Source organism: Bufo bufo, chromosome 1 (genome assembly GCF_905171765.1).
Source record: "Bufo bufo chromosome 1, aBufBuf1.1, whole genome shotgun sequence".
Classification (NCBI taxonomy): domain Eukaryota; kingdom Metazoa; phylum Chordata; class Amphibia; order Anura; family Bufonidae; genus Bufo; species Bufo bufo.
Window position 1 is genome coordinate 295,954,382 of NC_053389.1, and position 24,191 is coordinate 295,978,572.

Here is a 24,191-nt window from a genome sequence, read left to right on the forward strand (position 1 = left end):
CAAATTCCACTGAAAAAGACTGGTGTCTGGATATCAAGGGCCAAAGAACTGCAGGCCCCACACACCCTACCGGACTGCCAGAAGAGAAAAACACGGGGCATGACGAAGAAGTCAGGGCTAGAGAACCTGGAAGTGAGGCATGGGAATGGCCCACAAGAAAAATTCTTGAGCGAGTGAAGAGACCCAAAGGGAACAAGGCAGTGGAACCGACCCAAAACTGACAAAAAAATTGGGGTGTAAGCGTATGGGAAAAATACTACGCCATGAAGGGAGTGTGGACACCGAAAGCCACCAAGCCCCAGAAAAAATCTGGTAACAGAACCACCCCCCCCCCCCCCCGCACAGGCACCCCACAGCCGAAAGGGGGCCTATGAGAACCCAATGGCTATGAACACTGGCCGAGTAGGCAGTAACAGTATGTGGAGAAAGAGCAACTACTCACCCTACTAAAGGGGAGAAGTAGAAAAGGCTGATGTGGTTCAGTAGAGAACCAGCATGTAGGGATGACAACAAGGACAATACAACCGCTCTACCCGGGGAGGGGAGTCATGCAAACAATACTCATATGCAAACTGAATAAGTGCATACCCAAAACCACAAGGAGGCCATGCTGAAGCTGTACCATAGTAGAAGGTAGAGGCAATGCACTACATGTGAAGGCGCGAAGCCAGCGACATAGAATCGGCAGGTCATACCATACACAGAAAACCGAAATAATACTCACGAGAAGTGAGCCAACCCACCAGCTGCAGCATGTCATGGTATGGGTAGATGACAGCACTATAGGGAATAAGAGTACCTGTCAGCCAGCGCCTCAGGAACACAATACATATAAGGCCTGGAGGATCTATCGCACCCGGTGATGGCAGAACATGAGCACAATGCCACCTGTGAAAAGGAAATGTAGGCACAATCACAATCGAGAAGGCCCCCCCCTAGAAGGGGGACGATGAACACAATACTCCCGGAAGGAGAGGAATGCTATCAGAAGCATAGGATCCAGTGATAGTGCAACTACTCCGCATATGGAAGGAGGGTAATGCCACAGGTCTTTCGGTATCTAGTGGTGGTGTAAATAGTCCACCTATGGAAAGATGTACAGGAGCCCACAGGAGGTGTCAATACTCTGCCTAAAAAATGAGCACACATTCCGTCATTTAATAAAGGAGGGCAATGCTACAAGCTGCACCGAATCCAATAGTGGAGCTAATATTCTGCCCATGAAAAGAGAATAATGGTACGGACTGTACGGTACCCACTTTCTATGGAAGAAGGGTAATGGTACTGGCTATAGTGTACCCAGTGGAAGTGCAAGTACTCCGCCTAAAGAAGGAGGGCAATGCCACAGGCAGTACAGCATCCAGTGCAAGTGGAATTACTCTGCCTATGTAAGGAGGGTAATGCTACAGGCTGTACGCGATCCAGCGCAAGTGCAATTACCTCGCCTATGGAAAGAGGGTAATGCTACAGGTAGTACAGTATCCAGTGTAAGTGCAATTACTCTCTGCCTACGGATGGAGGGTAATGCTACAGGCTGCACGGTATCCAGCGCAAGTGCAATTATTCTGCCTTTTATGTAAGGAGGGTAATGCTACAGGCAGTACAGCATCCAGTGTAAGTGTAATTACTCCGCCTAGGGAAGGAGGGTAATGCTACAGGCAGTATAATCCAGTGGAAGTGCAATTACTCCTTTTTTATGGAAGAAGGGTAATGCTACAGGATGTACAGTATCCATGGGAAGTGCAATTACTCTGCCTTTTTTATGGAAGGAGGGTAATGCTACAGATTGTACAGTATCCATTGGAAGTGCAATTACTCTGCCTTTTTTATGGAAGGAGGGTAATGCTACAGGATGTACAGTATCTATTGGAAGTGCAATTACTCCGCCTTTTTTATGGAAGGAGGGTAATGCTACAGGATGTACTGTATCCATTGGAAGTGCAATTACTCCGCCTTTTTTATGGAAGGAGGGTAATGCTACAGAATGTTCAGTATCCATTGGAAGTGCAATTACTCCGTCTTTTTTTTATGGAACGAGGGTAATGCTACAGAATGTACAGTATCCATTGGAAGTGCAATTACTCTGCCGTTTTTTAATGAAAGCAGGGTAATGCTACATGATGTACAGTATCCATTGGAAGTGCAATGACTCTGCCTTTTTTATGGAAGGAGGGTAATGCTACAGATTGTACAGTATCCATTGGAAGTGCAATTACTCAGCCTTTTTTATGGAAGGAGGGTAATTCTACAGAATGTACAGTATCCATTGGATGTGCAATTACTCCGCCTTTTTTATGGAAGGAGGGTAATGCTACAGGATGTACTGTATCCATTGGAAGTGCAATTACTCCTCCTTTTTTATGGAAGCAAGGTAATGCTACAGAATGTTCAATATCCATTTGAAGTGCAATTACTCCGCATTTTTTTATGGAAGGAGGGTAATGCTACAGAATGTACAGTATCCATTGGAAGTGCAATTACTCAGCCTTTTATGGAAGAAGGGTAATGCTCCAGGCTGTACGGTATCCAGTGCAATTGCAATTACTCTGCCTTTTCTGGAAGGAGGGTAAGCTACAGGCCCGTACAGCATCTAGAGAAAGTGCAATTACTCTGCCTTTTATGGAAGGAGGGTAATGCTACAGGCTGTACGGTATCCTTTGAAGGGGGGTAATGCCGTTAAAGAAAAGAGGCCAATGCTACAGGATGTATGTGGCTAGCGGCAGTGCAAGAACACCGCCTATCCATTGCTCCACTGGCTGAAAATAGGACTGGAACTGTTACCAGCTGATAAAATTACACTGAGCCCTTGTAAGGGATGAACCTCACCCTAGGAGAAACACCTCGTGATTATGGTATCTCCCCTGCCAGGCAAGTATAGGGTGATGGGAACTAGGCCCAGAGGACCAGAAGCTCAAAGGGTTAACAATCATACGGTCCCGGTCTCCTACAAACTATCAAGAGGGACTACTCAAGCAGAGCTGTGAGGGCGGTGCCTCGGACACAGAACCAAGACCCTCTATGGCTACAGCAGAAATCACAGTAATGCCCCCTAGAGAGCGATACAACACTGTTGAAACCTTCAGACTTCTGGTCCACTAAGTACAGAGTGGCTGCCATGTACTTACACAATGCTCCCGCTCTGACAGGGTTAAGCCGAGTGTTGGGGCAGAGCTCAGAGAGCCACTGGTGGAACGGGGACCAGAAAGCACAGGTCCTGCTCCCTTAACCCTCTGGAAAATGCGGCCTAGTAGGCCACAAAGCCGGGGCCTCGCGTACAGGTGGGGCCGACCGGAATAGCTTCCGGCTGGACGCCAATGCAGGGAGTGAGCGGAGTGCCAAACAGAAGGGGCCGGAACGGCAAAATGATGCCCGGCGGAGAAAGGCCGCTGGCGCCCAAGAAGGTCAGCGCCTGCCGGGAACCCACTGTTTGCAGGGCCTGGGGGAAGACGATGGGGCTGGGGGAGAGCGATTCCTCCATGACACAGCCTTTTTTAATACACAAGTCTGCCAATCCAATGCAGCGCCCAGGCCTTGCAGGCATCCAGCTTTCAAACCCAGCGAAGGGTTAAGGGTGGGTCACTTCTCCTGCCAGCTGCTGTAGTAAGGGCATGGAGAAGCCCCCTAGATGTCGCGCCACACAGCGACCAAATACACATCTAAAGACAGGCAACCACACCTCAGCAGTGTGCATATGGATCACACCCCTAGTGATCCAGGGAAGGTGGCAGTGCAGGAGCAGCATGCCCAGCCGAGCTGATTATCCCCTGCACATACAAGGCACCTCTCCCAGAGGGGCACAGGCATGCGACCGCCCCTGCCGAATAGGGAAGCCAAAAGAGGTAAGCCACAGGAAGGCTTTTGGGGAAATACTCACCCGCCTGCATTTTTTGCCCCCCTGGCTCCAACCGGATCACCACTTTCGGTGTGCGGCCCCTTGGGGAGGGACGCTACACCGGAAACAGATGGGACTTGCGGTGGGTGGCTGTGGTGATCCGAAGGCTGGCGGGATGCAGAGGTTTTTACAGGAACCTCTGGTCCTCCTTTGCTTCTGGAGCACGGGAAGGAGCGGGAGCTTCGGGTGACCCCCTGGTCTCCCATCTCCTGGGTGGGAGTGCAGGCAGTTTTACGGACTGCCTGAAACTCCCGCTAGAAGAAATGAAAAATCAAAAAAGGAAAAAAATTAGCAGACCTGCAAAGCAGGGAGGTCTGCCTCCTTCAGACACTAAGCTAAAACTTAGTATCTGCAGGAGGGATATAGCTGAAGAGGGAGGAGCTTACACTTTGAGTGCTTAGTGTAGCCTCCTAGTGGCAATAGCTATACCCAAGGTCAAGACTGCGTCCCCCAATGATACGGATGAGAAATTGGAATTTTTATAATCAATGGATTCTATATAGATTAAACAGATAGATTTATTTTGTCTCAAACCACTCACCATTAGTAAGAAGGGAATGCCGCAAATGATTCCACGTTGAGAGAAAATCCTCTGTCCACTTTTTCATTAAATGTTGAGCACCATCTGTATCATGAAACAATGCAATGACATTTCAATTATGACTAATTTGATGTCCAACTCTATCACCAATATGGGCTGCTGTGAACGTGGATCTCCCAACTCTACTCTGAAGAGAGATGTTGGGCGAAGTAGTAACAGATTGAATTTCAATATACCTAATCCTTGGTTCCCATGGGAGATCGGCCATTTCCAGTGGGTTCTGGCAGTAGCTTATGCCCCTTTACCCTACTGAAGGTACTTGTCACTTCAGGACAAAAATGCAGTCATCCAAACAAGCACTGGGTTGACAACCATTTTATGAGCAGCTTAAAACGGATATCCCATTGTTAAGGGGGCCCCTAATTGTGCATATGAACAGGGGCTGTCTTCAGGAGATGACCCCTTTAAAGCAGATTTGTCATGAGACTTTGCTGCCCTATGTAAGAGTAGGATAGTATGAGGTCAGGTCCACTCTCTTACTTAGGTGTATTTGTGAGGAAAGCGTTCCCTCCATCCTCTTCACGGTGACTGCAGAAACACAGGAATCAGTTAACAACCACTAATTCATCAACATATTTTAACCCCTTAATGACCGCACTGGGTTTTATTGGGGGACAGTGCAGGTCCTTAGTCTAAACATGTCCCTGCAGTTGAGGGGGGCTAAGGGCTGCTGAAGTGCTCCTGCGCTAAGAACTGGATATAACAGCTCCGATCCCAGCTGTTAACCCTTTCACTATGCCATAGAACATATCGTGGCATGATCAAAGGGGGCTTCCCAGGTTTTCCAGTAAATTAGCGACTGGTGGAGTGATCTGAAGTTAGCCCTGTGAAGGACCTATGAAGGACCCCAGAACTGTCTGTACAGCCTCTGCTGTTACTGTTACACTAGTGTCGACCCAACAGCAGCCTGTGTCACAGTGTATATGCATTAGCATACAGGAGTATGCTAATATAATTCTGAAATAAAGTTACAAAATAAGAATGCTATAATGGGATTTCTTTTTTTTATGTGAAAAATAATAAAAAATAATAATAAAAAGGAACCCCCCCAAAAAAACGGTTATTATTTAGTGTAATTTATATTTTACTGTGCACAAATTAAATAAAAATAAAAAAATACACATATTAGGTATATACACGACCATAATAAGCCAAAGAATTTATACATCAGGTTATTTTGTGTGTAACATGAGTGGTAAAAAAAAGTTAAATAAAAAAATGACACAAAAAATTGCCTTTTTTTCTACATTTTCACAGCAAAATGATTATATAAATTACATTGTACTGTAATTAATATGTACCCCTGTACAACATTTCTCCTGCATACAACAAGGCCTCAGACAGCCATGTCAGTGAAAAAGATAAAACAAAGTTATGGCAGATGAAATCTAGAGAGGAAAAATATGAAAAAAAAATAAAAAATGGCTGGTCATTAAAGCCTTTTTTAGGCCTGTCATTAAGGGGTTAAAGAGGACCTGTTGGTATTTGTCTGTTTTGCATTCACCATCATGACAGTGTCTTAGCCCACTGTTCTTAGAACTCTGTGTTGTTCTGTTCCTCTGTTATTCCTTCTGGAAACGTATGAATAAAGTGTCAACTTGGCACTACCACTATTGGGTATGCTCCTACACAGTACGACACTGTCAGCACTGATTGGACAGTGTCAGAGTATTAAGGCTTTTTGTGGCAGGTTCTGACGCCGTTTTTTTGACCCAACGCAAGAAGTGGGTTGAAAGGGAATGGATGGATTCCTATTTCTCCTTCCTGCTGGATACACTTCTTGCTTTGGCTCAAAACACTACACAAAAAACTGAAAAACTGACACAACCCTTGGGGATATACCCCACTGAGAAGGAGCATATGAATGCCAATTTGTGAAGTTATCCATACTTGGATCCACATTTCTAGGAAGAATAACAGAGGAAAGTCACAATGCAACAAGCTGTATAAAAGATGCTGCAGAATTGATCTCTAATGGGGCAGGCTTATGGGGCCTAAGTAAACAAATGCTGACAAACAGTCTTACTATACATACAATGTATACACATGCCTGAAACATACCAGAGGGTATGGAGTTTAAAAAGTCTTGTATGGTCTCATGTGTAATATCTCTGCAATTCTGGAACCTTTTTACCAGCCTTTTTTGAAGATTTAGGATTCCTGGCAGGAATTTCACCATCTTTAGTTCTGTTTCCTATAAAACACATTAAGCAGATGTAACAGAAGGAATACAATGCTGAAACAAATAATGCAATTTGGTCTTTACTTATTGTTGTTTACGTTTTTTTAAGATTTTAAAACTTCATTTTCCAGTAACCATGGGGGCATTCTGGAAATGGTGGTCTGACCTATGGGACCACCACTGATCCGGCACATGAAGAGGCTGCAGCACTGGTGACGCACTGTGGCCCCTTCCCCTGTGGCCGCCCGCCAGTTCATGGCATCACACCACAGTACCATTCAAATAAACTGGTCTAGTACATTTTTTTTTAAAGATATGGGACGTGGCCTGTATAAGCAAAAGGCAACATGATGAAAGAGTGCATTAGTGCATACATCATGAAATCTTCCAATGCTTACTAGTTTCTCAACCTAAAAATTGTAGATTCTCCTCTCATCATAGACATTGGAAGCTTATCATTAGAACAAGGTGGCAGTGGCAAAATGAAAGTCTTGTGCCACTTCATACCGGGCATGCTGTGCCATAGGCTGGCCATTGACAATAACACCACGGATGGCAATGGTGAGACAAGCTCCTTAAACCCTTCAGGACCCTGCCATTTTTCAACTTAATGGGGTTCTCCGAGAATTAAGAAAATGAAAATACTTAAATATTACTCCATTATAAATACACTCACCTAAAGAATTATTAGGAACACCATACTAATACATTGTTGGACCCCCTTTTGCCTTCAGAACTGCCTTAATTCTACGTGGCATTGATTCAACAAGGTGCTGATAGCACTCTTTAGAAATTTTGGCCCATATTGATAGGATAGCATCTTACAGTTGATGGAGATTTGAGGAATGCACATCCAGGGCACGAAGCTCCCGTTCCACCACATCCCAAAGATGCTCTATTGGGTTGAGATCTGGTGACTGTGGGGGCCATTTTAGTACAATGAACTCATTGTCATGTTCAAGAAACCAATTTGCAATGATTCGAGCTTTGTGACATGGTGCATTATCCTGCTGGAAGTAGCCATCAGAGGATGGGTACATGGTGGTCTTGAAGGGATGGACATGGTCAGAAACAATGCTCAGGTAGCCCGTGGCATTTAAACGATAGCCAATTGGCACTAAGGGGCCTAAAGTGTGCCCAGAAAACATCCCCCACACCATTACACCACCACCACCAGCCTGCACAGTGGTAACAAGGCATGATGGATACATGTTCTTATTCTGTTTACGCCAAATTCGGACTCTACCATTTGAATGTCTCAACAGAAATCGAGACTCATCAGACCAGGCAACATTTTTCCAGTCTTGAACAGTCCAATTTTGGTGAGCTCGTGCAAATTGTAGCCTCTTTTTCCTATTTGTAGTGGAGATGAGTGGTACCCGGTGGGGTCTTCTGCTGTTGTAGCCCACCTTTCTTTCCCATTCTGACATTCAGTTTGGAGTTCAGGAGATTGTCTTGACCAGGACCACAACCCTACATGCATTGAAGCAACTGCCATGTGATTGGTTGACTAGATAATCGCATTAATGAGAAATAGAACAGGTGTTCCTAATAATTCTTTAGATGAGTGTATATTCCCAAATACCTTTCATTAGTTATAATGGCTCGTATGTCTAGGGGACAATTATCAGGAGAAATAAACCAGTCGCCGTCCTATTAGTGCACACAAAACCTGTCCTAATCACACAGGTGGGCAAGTTTTTCACAACACTGAGATACAGAGCTGCCTCATCCTCATTTCTGCTCTGCTTGTCAGGGATTATAAATACAGCTGATAAAAACTTTATCTGAAACTCTGTGGGAATGAAGTTCATGACGAGACATGAAGTACAGAAAGGATAGACAGGACAGACTCTGGTAATGTGGGGCTGTGATAATGGAGACTGCATACAAGTGCTGCTGCCACATTCCCACCCTCTTTTCTGTACTTCATGCCTCCTTCATTCCTACAGAGATTCAGCTGAAGATCTTACTTAACTGTATTCCGGATCTTAATCCCTGACAAGTAAAGAAGAGAGGAGGATGAGGCAGCTCTTTAGCTCAGTGTTGTAAAGTAACTTGTCCTACTGTGTAATTAGGACAGATTTTTTTGCGTACTAATAGGACGACCGCCATTTTATTTCTCCTAATGATTGCTCCCCGGACAAAACGAGACAATATAACTAGTGAAAGGTATTTGGGAATATATTTATAATAAAGTAATATTTAAGTATTTTCATTTTGTTAATTCCCGGAGAACCACTTTAAGGACCAGGCCATTTTTAGCAAATCTGACATGTGTCACTATGTGGTAATAACTTTAAAACGCTTTTACTTATCTAGGCCATTCTGAGATTGTTTTCTCAACACATATTGTACTTCATGACAGTGGTAAAATTGAGTCAAAATATTTTATTTTTATTTATAAAAAATTACCAAAATGTACCATAAAATTTGGAAAAATTAACAAATTAGCAAATTTCAATTTCTCTACTTTTAGAATAGTAATAACTCCAAAAATAGTTATTACTTTACATTTCCCATCTGTCTGCTTCATGTTTGGTTCATTTAGTGAATGCCATTTTTTGGGGACGCTAGAAGGCTTAGAAGTTTAGAAGCAAATCTTGAAATTTTTCCGAAAATTTTCAAAACCCACTTTTTAACCCCTTAAGGACTTGGCCACTATTTCACCTTAAGGACTTGGCAATTTTTTGCAAATCTGACCAGTGTCACTTTAAGTGCTGATAACTTTAAAACGTTTTGACTTATCCAGGCCATTCTGAGATTGTTTTTTCATCACATATTGTACTTCATGACACTGGTAAAATGAAGTAAAAAAAAAATCATTTTCTAGTTATAAAAAAATACCAAATTTACGAAAAATTTTAATGTAAAAAATTGCAAATTTCCAAGTTTCAATTTCTCTACTTTTATAATACATAGTAATACCTCCAAAAATAGTTATTATTTTACATTCCCCATATGTCTACTTTATGTTTGGATCAATTTGGGAATGATATTTTATTTTTGGGGGATGTTACAAGGCTTAGAAGTTTAGAAGAAAATCTTGAAATATTTTAGAAATTTTCAAAAACCCACTTTTTAGGGACCAGTTCAGGTCTGAAGTCACTTTGTGAGGCTTACATAATAGAAAAAACCAAAAATAACCCCATTCTAGAAACTACACCCCTCAAGGTATTACAAACTTTGTTAACCCTTTAGGTGTTGCACAAGAGTTATTGGCAAATGGAGATAAAATTTGAGAATTTCAATTTTTTGGCAAATTTTCCATTTTAATCCATTTTTTCCAGTAACAAAGCAAGGGTTAAAAGCCAAACAAAATGCTATATTTATTGCCCCGATTCTGTAGTTTGCAGAAACACCCCATATGTGGCCGTAAACTACTGTAGGGGCACACAGTAGGGCGTAGAGGGAAAGGTGCGCCGTATGGTTTTTGGAAGGCAGATTTTGCTGGACTGTTTTTTTTGACACCATGTCCCATTTGAAGACCCCCTGATGCACCCCTAGAGTAGAAACTCCATAAAAGTGACCCCATCTAAGGAACTACACCCTTTAAGGTATTCAAAACTGATTTTACAAACTTTGTTAACCCTTTAGGTGTTGCACAAGATTTAATGGAAAATAGAGATACAATTTCAAAATTTCACTTTTTTTGGCAGATTTTCCATTTCAATATTTTTTTTCCAGTTACAAAGCAAGGGTTAACAGCCAAACAAAACTGATTATTTATGGCCCTGATTCTGTAGTTTACAGAAACACCCCATATGTGGTCGTAAACTGCTGTACGGGCACACGGCAGGGCGCAGAAGGAAAGGAATGCAATACGGTTTTTGGAAGGCAGATTTTGCTAGACAGTTTTTTTGAACACCATGTCCTATTTGAAGCCCCCCTGATGCACCCCTAGAGTAGAAACTCCAAAAAAGTGACCCCATTTTAAAAACTACGGGATAGGCTGGAAGTTTTGTTGGTACTAGTTTAGGGTACATATGATTTTTGGTTGCTCTATATGACACTTTTTGTGAGGCAAGGTAACAAGAAATAGCTTTTTTGGCACCGTTTTTTTGTTATTGTCATTTACAACATTTATCTGACAAGTTAGATCATGTGGTATTTTTATAGAGCAGGTTGTCACGGACGCGGCGATACCTAATATGTATACAATTTTTTTATTTATGTAAGTTTTACACAATGATTTAATTTTTGAAACAAAAAAAATCATGTTTTAGTGTCTCCATATTCTGAGAGCCATAGTTTTTTCAGTTTTTGGGCGATTATCTTAGGTAGGGTCTCATTTTTTGTGGGATGAGATGACGGTTTGATTGGCACTATTTTGGAGTGCATATGACTTTTTGATCACTTGCTATTACACTTTTTGTGACATAAGATGACAAAAAATTGCTTTTTTACACCGTTTTTATTTTTATTTTTTTACGGTGTTCATCTGAGGGGTTAGGTCATGTGATATTTTTATAGAGCCGGTCTATACGGACGCGGAGATACCTAATATGTATACTTTTTATTTATTTATGTAAGTTTTACACAATGATTTCATTTTTTAAACAAAAAAGAATCATGTTTTAGTGTTTCCATACTCTAAAAGCCATAGTTTTTTCAGTTTTTCGGCGATTATCTTGGGTAGGGTATGATTTTTGCGGGATGAGATGACGGTTTAATTGGTACTATTTTGGCGTACATGCAACTTTTTTGATCACTTTTATTACCTTTTTTGGGAAGTAAGGTGGGCAAAATTTCAATTTCCTCATAGTTTTTATTTTTTTATTTTTATGGCGTTCACCGTGCGGGGAAAGTAACATGACGGTTTTATAGATCAGGTTGTTACGGACGCGGCGATACCTAATATGTGTAGTGTATTTTATTTTTTTAATTTTTATTCAGTGATAAATGTGTTTTTTTTATCTTAACTTTTTTCACTTTTTTTTATTATTTTTTGACCCAGACCCACTTGGTTCTTAAAGATCCAGTGGGTCTGATGTCTGTATAATACAGTACAGTACACTATATAGTGTATTGTACTGTATTTTACTTACACTTTGTCTGAACAGATCTCTGTGACCCCATCCTGTTGGGGGGCTGCAAAGGCACAGCAGCCCCCCGATGGGAGAGGGAGGGAGCCCCCTCTTACTGTTAACCTTTTCCATACAGCGGTCCGTACATCCCAGCACAGATGTCAGCCGTTTATATCAGAGTGTCAGCAATGGACGCCAATGAATATTCAAGAGGAGGCGGGCGGGGGATCGCGATCCCGCCTGCCGCACCGCCCGCCTCCTGCACCACCCGCACCGCCTGCAATACCCCTCCTGCACCACCCGCCGCCATAAAATGATTCAGGGGTGCAGGGGGGTGAAAAAAAACTTTATTTGGGGCATTTTAAAGTTTGATCCCTGTGGTCAGGGACCGCGGGGATCAGAATCGTCAGAAAGCGCAGCAAACCGCAGGTATGAATTGACTTGTGGTTTGCTGCGATCGCCGATGCGAGGGGGGGGTCATATGACACCCCTTCCCCCGGCGTTGCGACAGGATGCCCGCTGAATGATTTCAGCGGGCATCCTGTTCTGATTAACCCCGCAATCTCGATTTAAACTCATGACGTATCGGTACGTCATGGGTCCTTAAGGACTCGGGAAACACGGCTTAGAGCTTGTGATTGACGTCACTAAACAGCGGTCATCAATGACCACCGGTGCCAAGTGTAAGAGACACTTGGCACTGGTGGTCATTGATGACCGCTGTTTAGTGACGTCACTCACAAGCTCTAAGCGAGCGCTAACCACTCCTCTGTATACCTCCATTTGCGGCAGCAGCGCGCCACCGGCCGGGGCACGAGGCAGCACGCCAAACCACACTACACCTGGATTTTTCCTGATCCATAGCATGAAGAAAGACCAAGCACAGAAACAACAATAAAGAAGAAAACCTTTCTACACCGAGTACGGGGACGCCGATAGGAGCACACAAATAGAAGTTTTCATTCCAGGTACATTGTCTAAAACTAACTTAGTACCTATATATTGATATACTTTTGTGCGCCAGCAATCTATATCTGCAATACCTGTACACCATAATATAGCATAATATGTCCTAAGCGCAGTATCATAATATTTCACAATACCTCCAAAATAGTTATTACTTTACATTCCCAATATGTCTCCTTCATGTTTGGATCATTTTGAAAATGACATTTTATTTTTTTGGGACGTTGGAAGGCTTAGAAGTTTAGAAGCAAATCTTAAAATTTTCAAGAAAATTTCCAAAACCCAATTTTTAAGGACCAGTTCAGTTATGAAGTCACTTTGTGGGGCTTACATATTAGAAACCACCCATTTATCACCCCATTTTACAAACGACACCCTCAAGCTATTCAAAGATGATTTTACAAACTTTGTTAACCCTTGAGGTGCCCCACAAGAATTAAAGGAAAATGGGAATGAAATGTCAAAATTTCAATTGCAGATTTTACATTTTAATCTATTTTTTCTGCAACACATCAAGGGTTAACAGCCAAACAAAACTTAAAATCTATTACCCTGAATCTGGAGTTTACAGAAACACTCCATATGTGCTCAAAAAATGATGTATGGGCGCACAGCGGGCTTCAGAGTGGAAGGAGCACCATATGGCTTTAGGAGAGCGGATTTAGCTGGAATGGTAATTGGGAGCGATGTCGCATTTGAAGACACCCTGAGGTGGCCCTACAGGGGAAACCCCCAAAATGTGCCCCCATTTTGGAAACTACACCCCTCAAGGAAACTTTCAAGGTGTGTAGTGAGCACTTTGACCTCAAAGGTGTTTCCTAGAATTAAGAAACACTTGGCAGTAAAAATAATATATATTTTTTTTTTTAACAAAAAAGTTGGTTTACACCCACATTTTTCAGTTTCCAAATGAGTAACAGGACAAAATGGATCCCACATTTTGTTCCCCATTTCCCCCTAAATATGGCAACACACCATATGTGCTCAACAAATGATGTATGGGCGCACAGCAGGGCTCTAGAGTCAAACAGCAAAATATGGATTTTGCTGACCTAAATTGGCAGACATGGATTTTAGGTGCCATGTCGCATTTAAAAGATTCCTGAGGACCCCAGAAATTAAAAACCCCAAGAAGTGACCCCATTTTGCAAAGAGCACCTCCGTACGAACATTTTAAGTGGTGGAAAGGGTACTTTTGAGCTAACAGATGTTTCACAGAAATGGATATGTAGTGGTTGGTGAAAAGTGGATCTGTAAGCTATGCAGACTAAATCAGAGATATAAGGTGGTAAAACTACAGGGTACATCAAGGATGAAATTAAATTAATACTCCATGGATGAGTGGTAGATTTTGAAACAATCCTGCATGCACAGGCCAGGTTTTTCAGGACAGGTTTCGCAGTGGTAAATGGTGTCTTTCCTTATCCCCCTTTTTAAACACACCCTGCATCTTTTTTGGGTCCTTCCCTTCCTTGCTGTCTGGGGGACTTGACTGGAAAATGTTGCCCTGGTACAACACGGGCACCATGACTTCCTGAAGTATTGGGACCCTCCCCGGCCTAGCTTTGAATAATTAGGGCCTTGATAACCACCTCTTGGAACTGAAGGAAAGTTCCTGTGTGGCCTTCAGATTGGAAAAGCAAGTACGCATTGCACATTGCCATCTGTACAATGTGTACGGCCACCTTTTTGTACCACACTTTCATTTTTAGTGTGGCACTGTAGTGCTTCAGAAGTTGATCTGAAAGATCCACCCCTCCCATGTGCCTGTTGTAGTCCAGGATACAAACTGGTTTGGGGGTAGTGGTTGTGGTACCTCGTACAGGAGCAGAGGAGTGTGAATGGTGGTCAGTACAAGGACGTCCCTCTTGTCCTTGTACTTAACCACCAGCATGTTCTCAGTGGTTACCCTACCAGGGATCGAGGGAGGCCTCTCTGATTTTTGCGCACTGTGCCGCAAGCCACAGTACCTCTGGCAGTTAGGGACATGAATAGGGGTATGCTGGTATAATAATTATCCACACTGAGGTGGTAACCCTTATCCAGCAGTGGGTGCAGTAAGTCCCACACGATCTTCCCACTAACCCCTAGGATGGGGAGGGGGGCATTCTGGGGGTTCTATCCTCTATCCGGGAATCTTTTCCTTCGTAAATGTGGAACTTGTGGGTGTACCCAGAGCTACTCTCACAAAGTTTGTATATCTTTATGCCATACCTTGCCCGTTTGCTAGATAGGTACTGGCGGAATCTAATCCTTCCTTTGAAAAGTAATAGGGACTCATCTACACAGACATTTTTTTCTGGGTTGTACACCTCAGCAAACTTGGTGTTAAAGTGGTCAATGAACTCCAATATTGTCTAACGTTTGGCTTCTTTACAAAGCCCATATGCAGCACGAGTCATTGTCTTTGCTGCACTTACTGGGGTCCAACCTAGGGGTCTAGCGTATGCCAATGTAGAGTTCTGATCAATGAAATGTTGTGCATATAAATTGCTTTGGGCCACCATTAAATTTACAAAATCTTCAGAGAAGAATATTTTGAAAAAATCTAGTTCAGTGAAGTCCGCACAGTCTATCTGTATTCCGGAGCTGCCCTCAAAATCCAGAATTCGGGGCTGATAATCGTAAGGGGGTGGGGTCCATAAGGGTTCACTCTGGGGGACTGCCTCAGCTGTTGTTCTGGGGCGCCTTCTAGAGGGTCCCTCATCAGCGGATGATGATTATGAGTATAGGAGTAGAGGAAAATGGCATCCTCTTCTCCCTCACTGGCAGACTCAGTATCGGAGGCAAGCATGGAGTATGCCTCTTCAGCTGAGTATACTCGTTGGGGTGGACGGGCCATTTTTATTTTATTGGGGTGTGAAATGTGTAAACCTTTATTTAGTGTGAGGGGTGTGTATGTTGTGTTTTCACACATAAAGGGGCTTGTAATGAATTAGAAATATTGAGAAAAGGAGTAGAGAAAAAAAGTTGTAATAAAAAAAAATTGCAGGATGCACGCACAAAGATGTTGCGTGCGTGCAAAAATCTAACACTACCTCACTAAAATTGAATTATATATGTATATATATATATATATATATATATTTGTGGTCGTGGCTAAAATACGAACTTGGGCAGTGTGCCTGCCTTGAACCTAAACCGGCTGGGGTGTGCCTGGAGCCGGGTATGAGAGCAGCCTAAAAGGGGGCTGCCCTAAAGGAGGACCCTTGGAATAAAGGGAATGGGTGGGTGGGTCCATGAACCGGAACGCCTACTAAGGTGAGGGAAGAGGGGGCTTATAAAGTCTCAAGCCCCTCCCACAAATGCAGGCTGAACTTCAGCCTTACCAACTTGTGGTCGTGGCTAAAATACGAACTTGGGCAGGCAGTGTGCCTGCCTTGAACCTAAACCGGCTGGGGTGTGCCTGGAGCCGGGTACGAGAGCAGCCTAAAAGGGGGCAAAAAGGAAACCAAGATAGTTAAGTACAAGACTTTATTACCTTATAATACCAGTGACCGAAACGCCTGTGAAATCTCCACCTGGGGGTTAGGTATGTATCTGGTGAAGCAAGACAAACGCCACCTTCCCATCTTTCTCGGATGACATGGGCGGGGACCCCATGCCGGGAAGCCGCGGAAGCCGCTCCAATGCGGAAGGAATGGCCTAGATGTGGTAGTAGAGGGCTGTGAGGGGGAGCATCCTGGATGGCGAGCATGAGCTGGCCAAACACCTGTACCGGGCACCATCTATTACCAGTCGGAAAAAACTCAACCTCCACCGGGGGACCTGTTTGGCTAGTTTTGGTGGAAATTAACTTCAGCGTGTAATGGTCTTGATTCCGCACCAGCTGTTTTCTGTGCAGACTGCACCGTCCTGCCGTACTGCAAGTGAACTCGCCTGGCCTAAGGAAGCCGTAAAAGCCCAAATACATAGCTGCTTTAAAGACCGAGCTGGAGAACGGCCCAAAAGGAGCACCATCCAGGGCTGAAGACAACCTCCGGAACATCTCCCCAGTGACGCCCTGTCTACGGGACGGGGGATTGGCCCTACCCTTCTGGACCCCTCGCAAGGTGGCCTTAATCGCGTGCGCAGAAAAAATGGAGCCACCCCCTGGGTTGCGGAGCATGGTGTGGTGTTGGACGCCCGCCAGGTACAACTTAATGGTATTGTAGGAGAGATGTAACTGGTGATGACAATGGGCAATGAAGGCCATGATGTAAGGAATGTCCACCAGGCCACCCTGCGGGTGCAGACGCAAAAACTCCTGGAAGGTTCTTAGGACTGAAAGATAGTTCCTGGCCGTATTGGGGGCGAGGGACTGCTGCGCCAGGTCTGTTGCCGAAGAGACGAGCATGCCTAGTCGATTGTCAGGGAACTGAAAGCCGGGGTGGGATATCTGAGCGGCTCGGCCTCCGGCATGACCTGAAAAAAGAGGGTGAAATTAAACCGGGATAGTGCGTCAGCTGCCACATTTTGCTGACCCGGACCGTGACTACAATGCACATGAAAGTTGTGTGACAGGGCCAGCCAAACCAGCTGGCGCAATAGTGCCATGATTTTGGGGGACTTGGCCCTGCCCTTGGCTAAGATGTCAACCAAGGCCTGATTGTCCGTCACGAACATCACCGGCAAGTTAGCCCAGAGGTGACCCCATGCCTGAGCAGCTGCGACAATGGGGTACAACTCCAACAGGGAGGAGGTGCGGATGGACTCAGCATCCTCTAGGACTGAAATTGGCCAACGGTCAGCTAGCCAACGGGGACCCCAAATGGCCGCGTAACCGCAGGATGCAGCGTCGTCTGAAAAAATAGTCGGGCAGGAGGGTGACCACAGAGACACAAAGAAGGAGACGCCGTTCCATCGGGACAGGAACAATTCCCACATGGCCAGGTCTGCCATGGCCTGGCCGTCCAACCGGATGACGCTGTCCTGCTCGGGCCCTGAGGGAAGAAGCTGGAGCAGCCTCAACACGAAAGTCCTCCCCTGGGGCATGATCCTAGAGGCAAAATTGAGCCGGCCCAGAAGAGATTGCAACTCGACTCTAGTGAGGCACCCCGAGGAAGCCGCCTGGGAAATGACCTCCCGACACTGAGCGAGTTTCTCTTCCGGGAGGCTGGCCTGCAATAGAACCGAATCCAGGACGATGCCCAGAAATGAGACCCTCGTGGCGGGACCCTCCGTCTTTTACTCCGCGACCGGAACAGCCAGACTGGCGAACATCTCCAGGAGGGCGGTGAGAATGCCAGACCCGCCCTGCGGGTCTTCCACGACCAGAAAGTCATCGAGGTAGTGGATGACTGACCGGAGGCCACCGTGATGGACCAAGATCCAATGTAGCGCTTTGGCCAGTTGGTCGAAAAACCAGGGGCTACTCTTGGATCCAAACGTGAGTCTGTTGGCGAAAAAATACTGACCGGCCCACTCAATGCCGTAGAACTGCCACAACTGAGGTTGGATGGGAAGGAGCTTGAACGCATCGGCGTTGTCAACCTTTGCCAAACAAGCGCCCCTACCATGCAACAGGTTGGCCTGAATTGCGTCGTCCACTGAGGAGTAACGCATGGAAAATTCCTCCGAGGGAATCAGGGAATTGAGGCTAGGAATTCCGGAAACATGAGGGGCGGACAGGTCAAAAAATCAACCTTTTTTTATTGGTATTTTTTTGGGATACTAAGCCGATGGGATTGATGCGCCATGAAGCAAACGGGATGAGTGGGAAAGGGCCTATGAGAAACCCTTGAGCCACCTCAGACTGGAGCAACTCGCTAGTTGCTGGAGGGTCCAGGGTGGCGGACAGCAGATTCCTGCCTTCCCAGGGAACCTGTGGCAGCGTGATGAGCCCTGTGTGGAACCCCTGCCGGAAGCCTGCCAACAGGAACGCCACGAAGTCCTGATCATGGTGATCCTGAAGGAGAGCCGCCAAGAGGTCCACGTTGACGTCGGCTAGTCAGGACCCTTTAGCAGACTTTTTGGGGCAGGCGGACCGCGGATGGGCCCTGAAGCACAGGGAGCAGACGTGGAGGGATCTGCAGCTGGCATAAGAGCACCCTCCTGAGTTGAAATTATTGCAGACCTGGCTTCTTCCCAAGTAGACAATGGGTCTGCCCAGTTTGTCAGTGGAGGGGTTAGACGGTAGAGACCCAGAGGTTCCCGGGAGGGCCCTGTCCTGAGACCGGTGGGCGCTATTCGGGCACCATTCAGATGAGTGGAAAATGGATTGACACGTCGCACAGTTGGGTGCCCTGAGGCCAGCGAAGTGACGACAGAAGAGCTCCGTGTCAATTGAGGACCAGCTGGTGACATGCTGGAACTGTGCCAACGCTGCCGCCGCCTTAGCCGAACAGAAACGATGGTAGTCGTAGAAGGCCGAACCACCATACTTGTGACCCAGGTCAGTGACCAGGTATAAGTAGCTGTCCAGCTCTTCTCTCCTCTCTGGCTGTGCGGTGCAGATAATGACTCTGAAGAGGCTGAAAGCCAAGACAAAATCGGGGATCGTCAACTTGCGGTTAAGCCGCGAGTCCTTGGCCCTAAGGACCACAGACACATCCCCACAGTTGATGACCCTGTTCTCGGGCACATCTTGAGCGGCAATGAGGATCGACGCCAGATTAACATCCTTCCCTGCCAGGATGTCCCTCTTGAGGTTGTCGGGAATGAAGTGTGAGGGACACACCTGGGGAATGGGTCTGGGCGTACCTGGAGCCAGCCAACCCGATGTGGACGGTGTAATCAGCAGGACGGGTGCCGGGGGCGCCATGGGTGGCCGGGATTCCAGCTCCGATACCCTTGCCCGGACGTCTGCTACCGAGTCGACCAAGGAGTTTAGGGTCGATTGTAGCTGTACCAGTGATAACTGGATGAAGGACGTCTCCTGCTGCACTGCCGAAGTGCTGGAGTTGGTCATGAGAAGCTTGTACAGCTCTGCCTTCCTTGCGGTGGCCGGGTGCGGGATGCCTCTTCGGTTCAGCTCTGCCAATAGCTTTGGTATGGTCCAACTCCGAAGGGATGATGGACCCATCTGGCCTGACATGACCGACCCGGAGACAGACAGGCTGTCATCCATATCCGAAGCTTGAGACATAGCAGCGCTGTTTGAAAACAAAAGGCGTGACAAATAAAGGGTGAAAAAATAAATAAATAGAGGGTGATGACGGAACGGTATTAGAAGTGGTGCACGATAGAGAAACACCCAGGGGGCCCACCACTAGCGAAGGCCAGGGCCGCGCAGTGACCTGGAGATCCCATGTCCCCTATGAATTGATGTGTGGCAGCAGTCTGGCTACTAGCTTGTGCGGTTTAACAAGTGGAAGAAGTGGACCCATTGGTGGAATAGTGACCTATGTAAAATGTATGAGGAGCAAGATTTACAGAAGAACCACCGACCTGTGCCAGCTAACCCCCCCCTCGCTTAGGCCTGGCTGCCTGTGCGCCTGCGCTCTACCGTGGAACGCAAGCCGCCACGGAGCCCGGCAAGGGGGTAAGTGACACATCCCTTATGCGCCGGAAGGCACGTGCGCTCCACCCTGGAACGCATGCCTCCATGCGCTGTCCCCGTGCCAGAAGGAGCTGGCCAACCACGGCCCCCCACCCCCAGTGTAGCGAAGGCCGCGTGCGCTCCACCGTGGAATGCACGCCGCCGCCGTGCCGCCAGCCGCCAGGAAGGTAAGGAGATCGGCCGGCGACCAGGAACAGGAAGCGCGTGCGTTCCATGCTGGAACGCACCCGCCGAATGAAGCGTCGGTAAGGAGCTGGACTGCCGCTGTCCTCTGCTCCGTAATACTGACTCCCACTTACCCACTTGAAGTGAAGATGTTGCGTGAGGTGGCCGGAGGAACAAGGAGTCACACGTCACAATCGAAAACGAAATATCCATGAACCGGAACGCCTACTAAGGTGAGGGAAGAGGGGGTTTATAAAGGCTCAAGCCCCTCCCACAAATGCAGGCTGAACTTCAGCCTTACCAACATATATACAGTACAGACCAAAAGTTTGGACACACCTTCTCATTCAAAGAGTTTTCTTTATTTTCATGACTATGAAGGCATCAAAACTATGAATTAACACATGTGGAATTATATACATAACAAACAAGTGTGAAACAACTGAAAATATGTCATATTCTAGGTTCTTCAAAGTAGCCACCATTTGCTTTGATTACTGCTTTGCACACTCTTGGCATTCTCTTGATGAGCTTCAAGAGGTAGTCCCCTGAAATGGTCTTCCAACAGTCTTGAAGGAGTTCCCAGAGATGCTTAGCACTTGTTGGCCCTTTTGCCTTCACTCTGCGGTCCAGCTCACCCCAAACCATCTCGATTGGGTTCAGGTCCGGTGACTGTGGAGGCCAAGTCATCTGGCGCAGCACCCCATCACTCTCCTTCATGGTCAAATAGCCCTTACTTTCAAAGTTTTCCCAATTTTTCGGCTGACTGACTGACCTTCATTTCTTAAAGTAATGATGGCCACTCGTTTTTCTTTACTTAGCTGCTTTTTTCTTGCCATAATACAAATTCTAACAGTCTATTCAGTAGGACTATCAGCTGTGTATCCACCTGACTTCTCCTCAACGCAACTGATGATCCCAACCCCATTTATAAGGCAATAAATCCCACTTATTAAACCTGACAGGGCACACCTGTGAAGTGAAAACCATTTCAGGGGTCTACCTCTTGAAGCTCATCAAGAGAATGCCAAGAGTGTGTAAAGCAGTAATCAAAGCAAAAGGTGGCTACTTTGAAGGACCTAGAATATGACATATTTTCAGTTGTTTCACACTTGTTTGTTATGTATTTAATTCCACCTGTGTTAATTCATAGTTTTGATGCCTCCAGTGTGAATCTACAATTTTCATAGTCATTAAAATAAAGAAAACTCTTTGAATGAGAAGGTGTGTCCAAACTTTTGTCTGTACTGTATATATCTACACGAAAAAATAAAAATAAAAAATCTGCACAGTAAACTGAGCAGACCGATCAGAAAAATGTTTCTGATCAGCGCTCAGCAGTTGCAAAACATACGCACGCACACAGATATTATGTGCATGCAAACATCTACACTAACACTACCTAAAATTGATTTCTATTTAACACTAAATGTATTTTTTACACCAAAAAAGTTACCAGTAAAAAAAAAATGGTACTTATTGGTGCTCAGGGCAGCAGAACGCACGCAAGCTGACGTTTGGTGCGTCCGTGCAGACACTGCAGTATAAAAATTTACTGCAGATACAAAAAAAAGAAGACTATCTAAAAATCTACTTGAAAATTGTAAAAAAAAATAAAAATAATTACCAGAAAAGTGCACGGACCAAAAAGTGTCAATAAAAAAAGGACGGGGGTTGTGGGGGGGAGGGAAGGTTCAGGGACAGGGATGGAGGGTTATTTAGGGATCTAGAACAGCTGCAAATGAAAAAAATAATCAGTGCAGCAATCCCAGATGTTGTTCTTATTTTTTTTGTTCTTTCAGTAGGAAAAGCTCAAATCACAGTGGTGGTGCACAACAAGTCCCAGCAAGCCAACAAGCAGCACAGAGAAGCACAAAACCTCTCTGCATGCAGTCACCAGCTAGAATGTTTGCATGCAGGGAGGTTCAGCCCTTTGCTGTGCAGCTATAGCGTTGTTCCAGCTAATTGCAGCGCTGGCAGGGGACGCCAAACACTGCGTCGTACATGTATGGCATGGGTCCTTAATTCCTTAAGGACACAGCCATATTTCACCTTAAGGACCAGGCCATTTTTTGCTAATCTGACCAGTGTCACTTTAAGTGGTGATAACTTTAAAATGCACAACAAGTCCCAGCAAGCCAACAAGCAGCACAGAGAAGCACAAAACCTCTCTGCATGCAGTCACCAGCTAGAATGTTTGCATGTAGGGAGGTTCAGCCCTTTGCTGTGCAGCTATAGCGTTGTTCCAGCCAATTGCAGCGCTGGCAGGGGAACGCCAAACACTGGAGTCCCCTGCCTGGCCTCGGAGGAGACCGATGCTGACTAGTTCAGCACCGGTCACCTCCCCATGACCATAACCCCCCTGCCCCGCAGCTTCTGGCGCTGCAATGTGCCGTCTTCATTGACTGGCCAATCGCAGCGTATGGAGCTGCAGGGGGTGGAAAGACACCATGCTGCCCTTACCTGGCATGGATGCTTGCCGGTAAGAGCAGCCATGGTGTCCCAATTCCCACGCGATCCTGCCCCAGCACCCGGCGGACCTTGCGCCATACATGTATGGCGCTGGTCCTTAAGTCACGTCCAGATGCGTCGTACATGTATGGCATGGGTCCTTAATTCCTTAAGGACACAGCCATATTTCACCTTAAGGACCAGGCCATTTTTTGCTAATCTGACCAGTGTCACTTTAAGTGGTGATAACTTTAAAATGCTTTGACTTATCCAGGCCATTCTGAGATCGTTTTTTCATTACATATTGTACTTCATGACACTGGTAAAATTTAGTCAAAAAAATTCATTTTTATTTATAAAAAAATGCAAAATTTGCCCAAATTTTTGAAAAATTAGCAAATTTCCAAGTTTCAATTTCTCTACTTCTATAATACATATTAATACCTACAAAAATAGTTATTACTTTACATTTCCCATATGTCTACTTCATGTTAGGATCCTTTTAGGAATGACATTTTATTTTTGAGGGATGTTACAAGGTTTAGAAGTTTAGAAGTAAATACAACTTTTTAAGGACCAGTTCAGGTCTGAAGTCACTTTGTGAGGCTTACATAATAGAAACCACCCAAAAATGACCCCATTGTAGAAACTACACCCCTTAAGGTATTCAAAACTGATTTTACAAACATAGTTAACCCTTTAGGTGTTCCACAAGAATTAATGCAAAATAGAGATACAGTTTCAAAATTTCACTTTTTTGGCATATTTTCCATATTAATATTTTTTTCCATTTACAAAGCAAGGGTTAACAGCCAAAAAAAACTCAATATTTATGGCCCTGAGTCTGTAATTTACAGAAACACCCCATATGTGATCGTAAACTGCTGTACGGGCACACGGCAGGGCGCAGAAGGAAAGGAATGCCATACGGTTTTTGGAAGGCAGATTTTGCTGGACTGGTTTTTTGACACCATTTGAAGCCCCCCTGATGTACCCCTAGAGTAGAAACTCCAAAAAAGTTTAGAAACTACGGGTAGGGTGGAAGTTTTGTTGGTACTAGTTTAGGGTACATATGATTTTTGGTTGCTCTATATTACACTTTTTGTGAGGCAAGGTAACATGAAATAGCTGTTTTGGCACCGTTTCTTTTTTTTGCTATTTACAACATTAATCTGACAGGTTAGATCATGTGGTTTTGTCATAAACGCGGCGATACCTAATATGTATAATTTTTTTTATTTATGTAAGTTTTAAACAATGATTTCATAGTCTGAGAGCCATATTTTTTTCAGTTTTTGGGTGATTATCTTAGGTAGGGTCTAATTTATTGAGGGATGATATGAAGGTTTGATTGGCACTATTTTGGGGTGCCTATGACTTTTTAATCGCTTGCTATTACACTTTTTATGATGTAAGATGACAAAAAA

General features: G+C 45.1%; 1 protein-coding gene across 1 annotated transcript in view; it reads right to left on the reverse strand.

Moving 5' to 3' along the window:
- The window catches only part of LOC121008305 (E3 ubiquitin-protein ligase RNF213-like), a 393,898-nt gene that overhangs the window by 35,551 nt on the left and 334,156 nt on the right, over nucleotides 1-24,191 (reverse strand). Inside the window, exons 35-36 of the mRNA XM_040440760.1 lie at nucleotides 6,555-6,687; nucleotides 4,434-4,517 (exon numbers count right to left, since the gene is read on the reverse strand). Coding sequence (XP_040296694.1) covers nucleotides 4,434-4,517; nucleotides 6,555-6,687 — 217 coding nt within the window. The remainder of the gene's footprint in view (nucleotides 1-4,433; nucleotides 4,518-6,554; nucleotides 6,688-24,191) is intronic.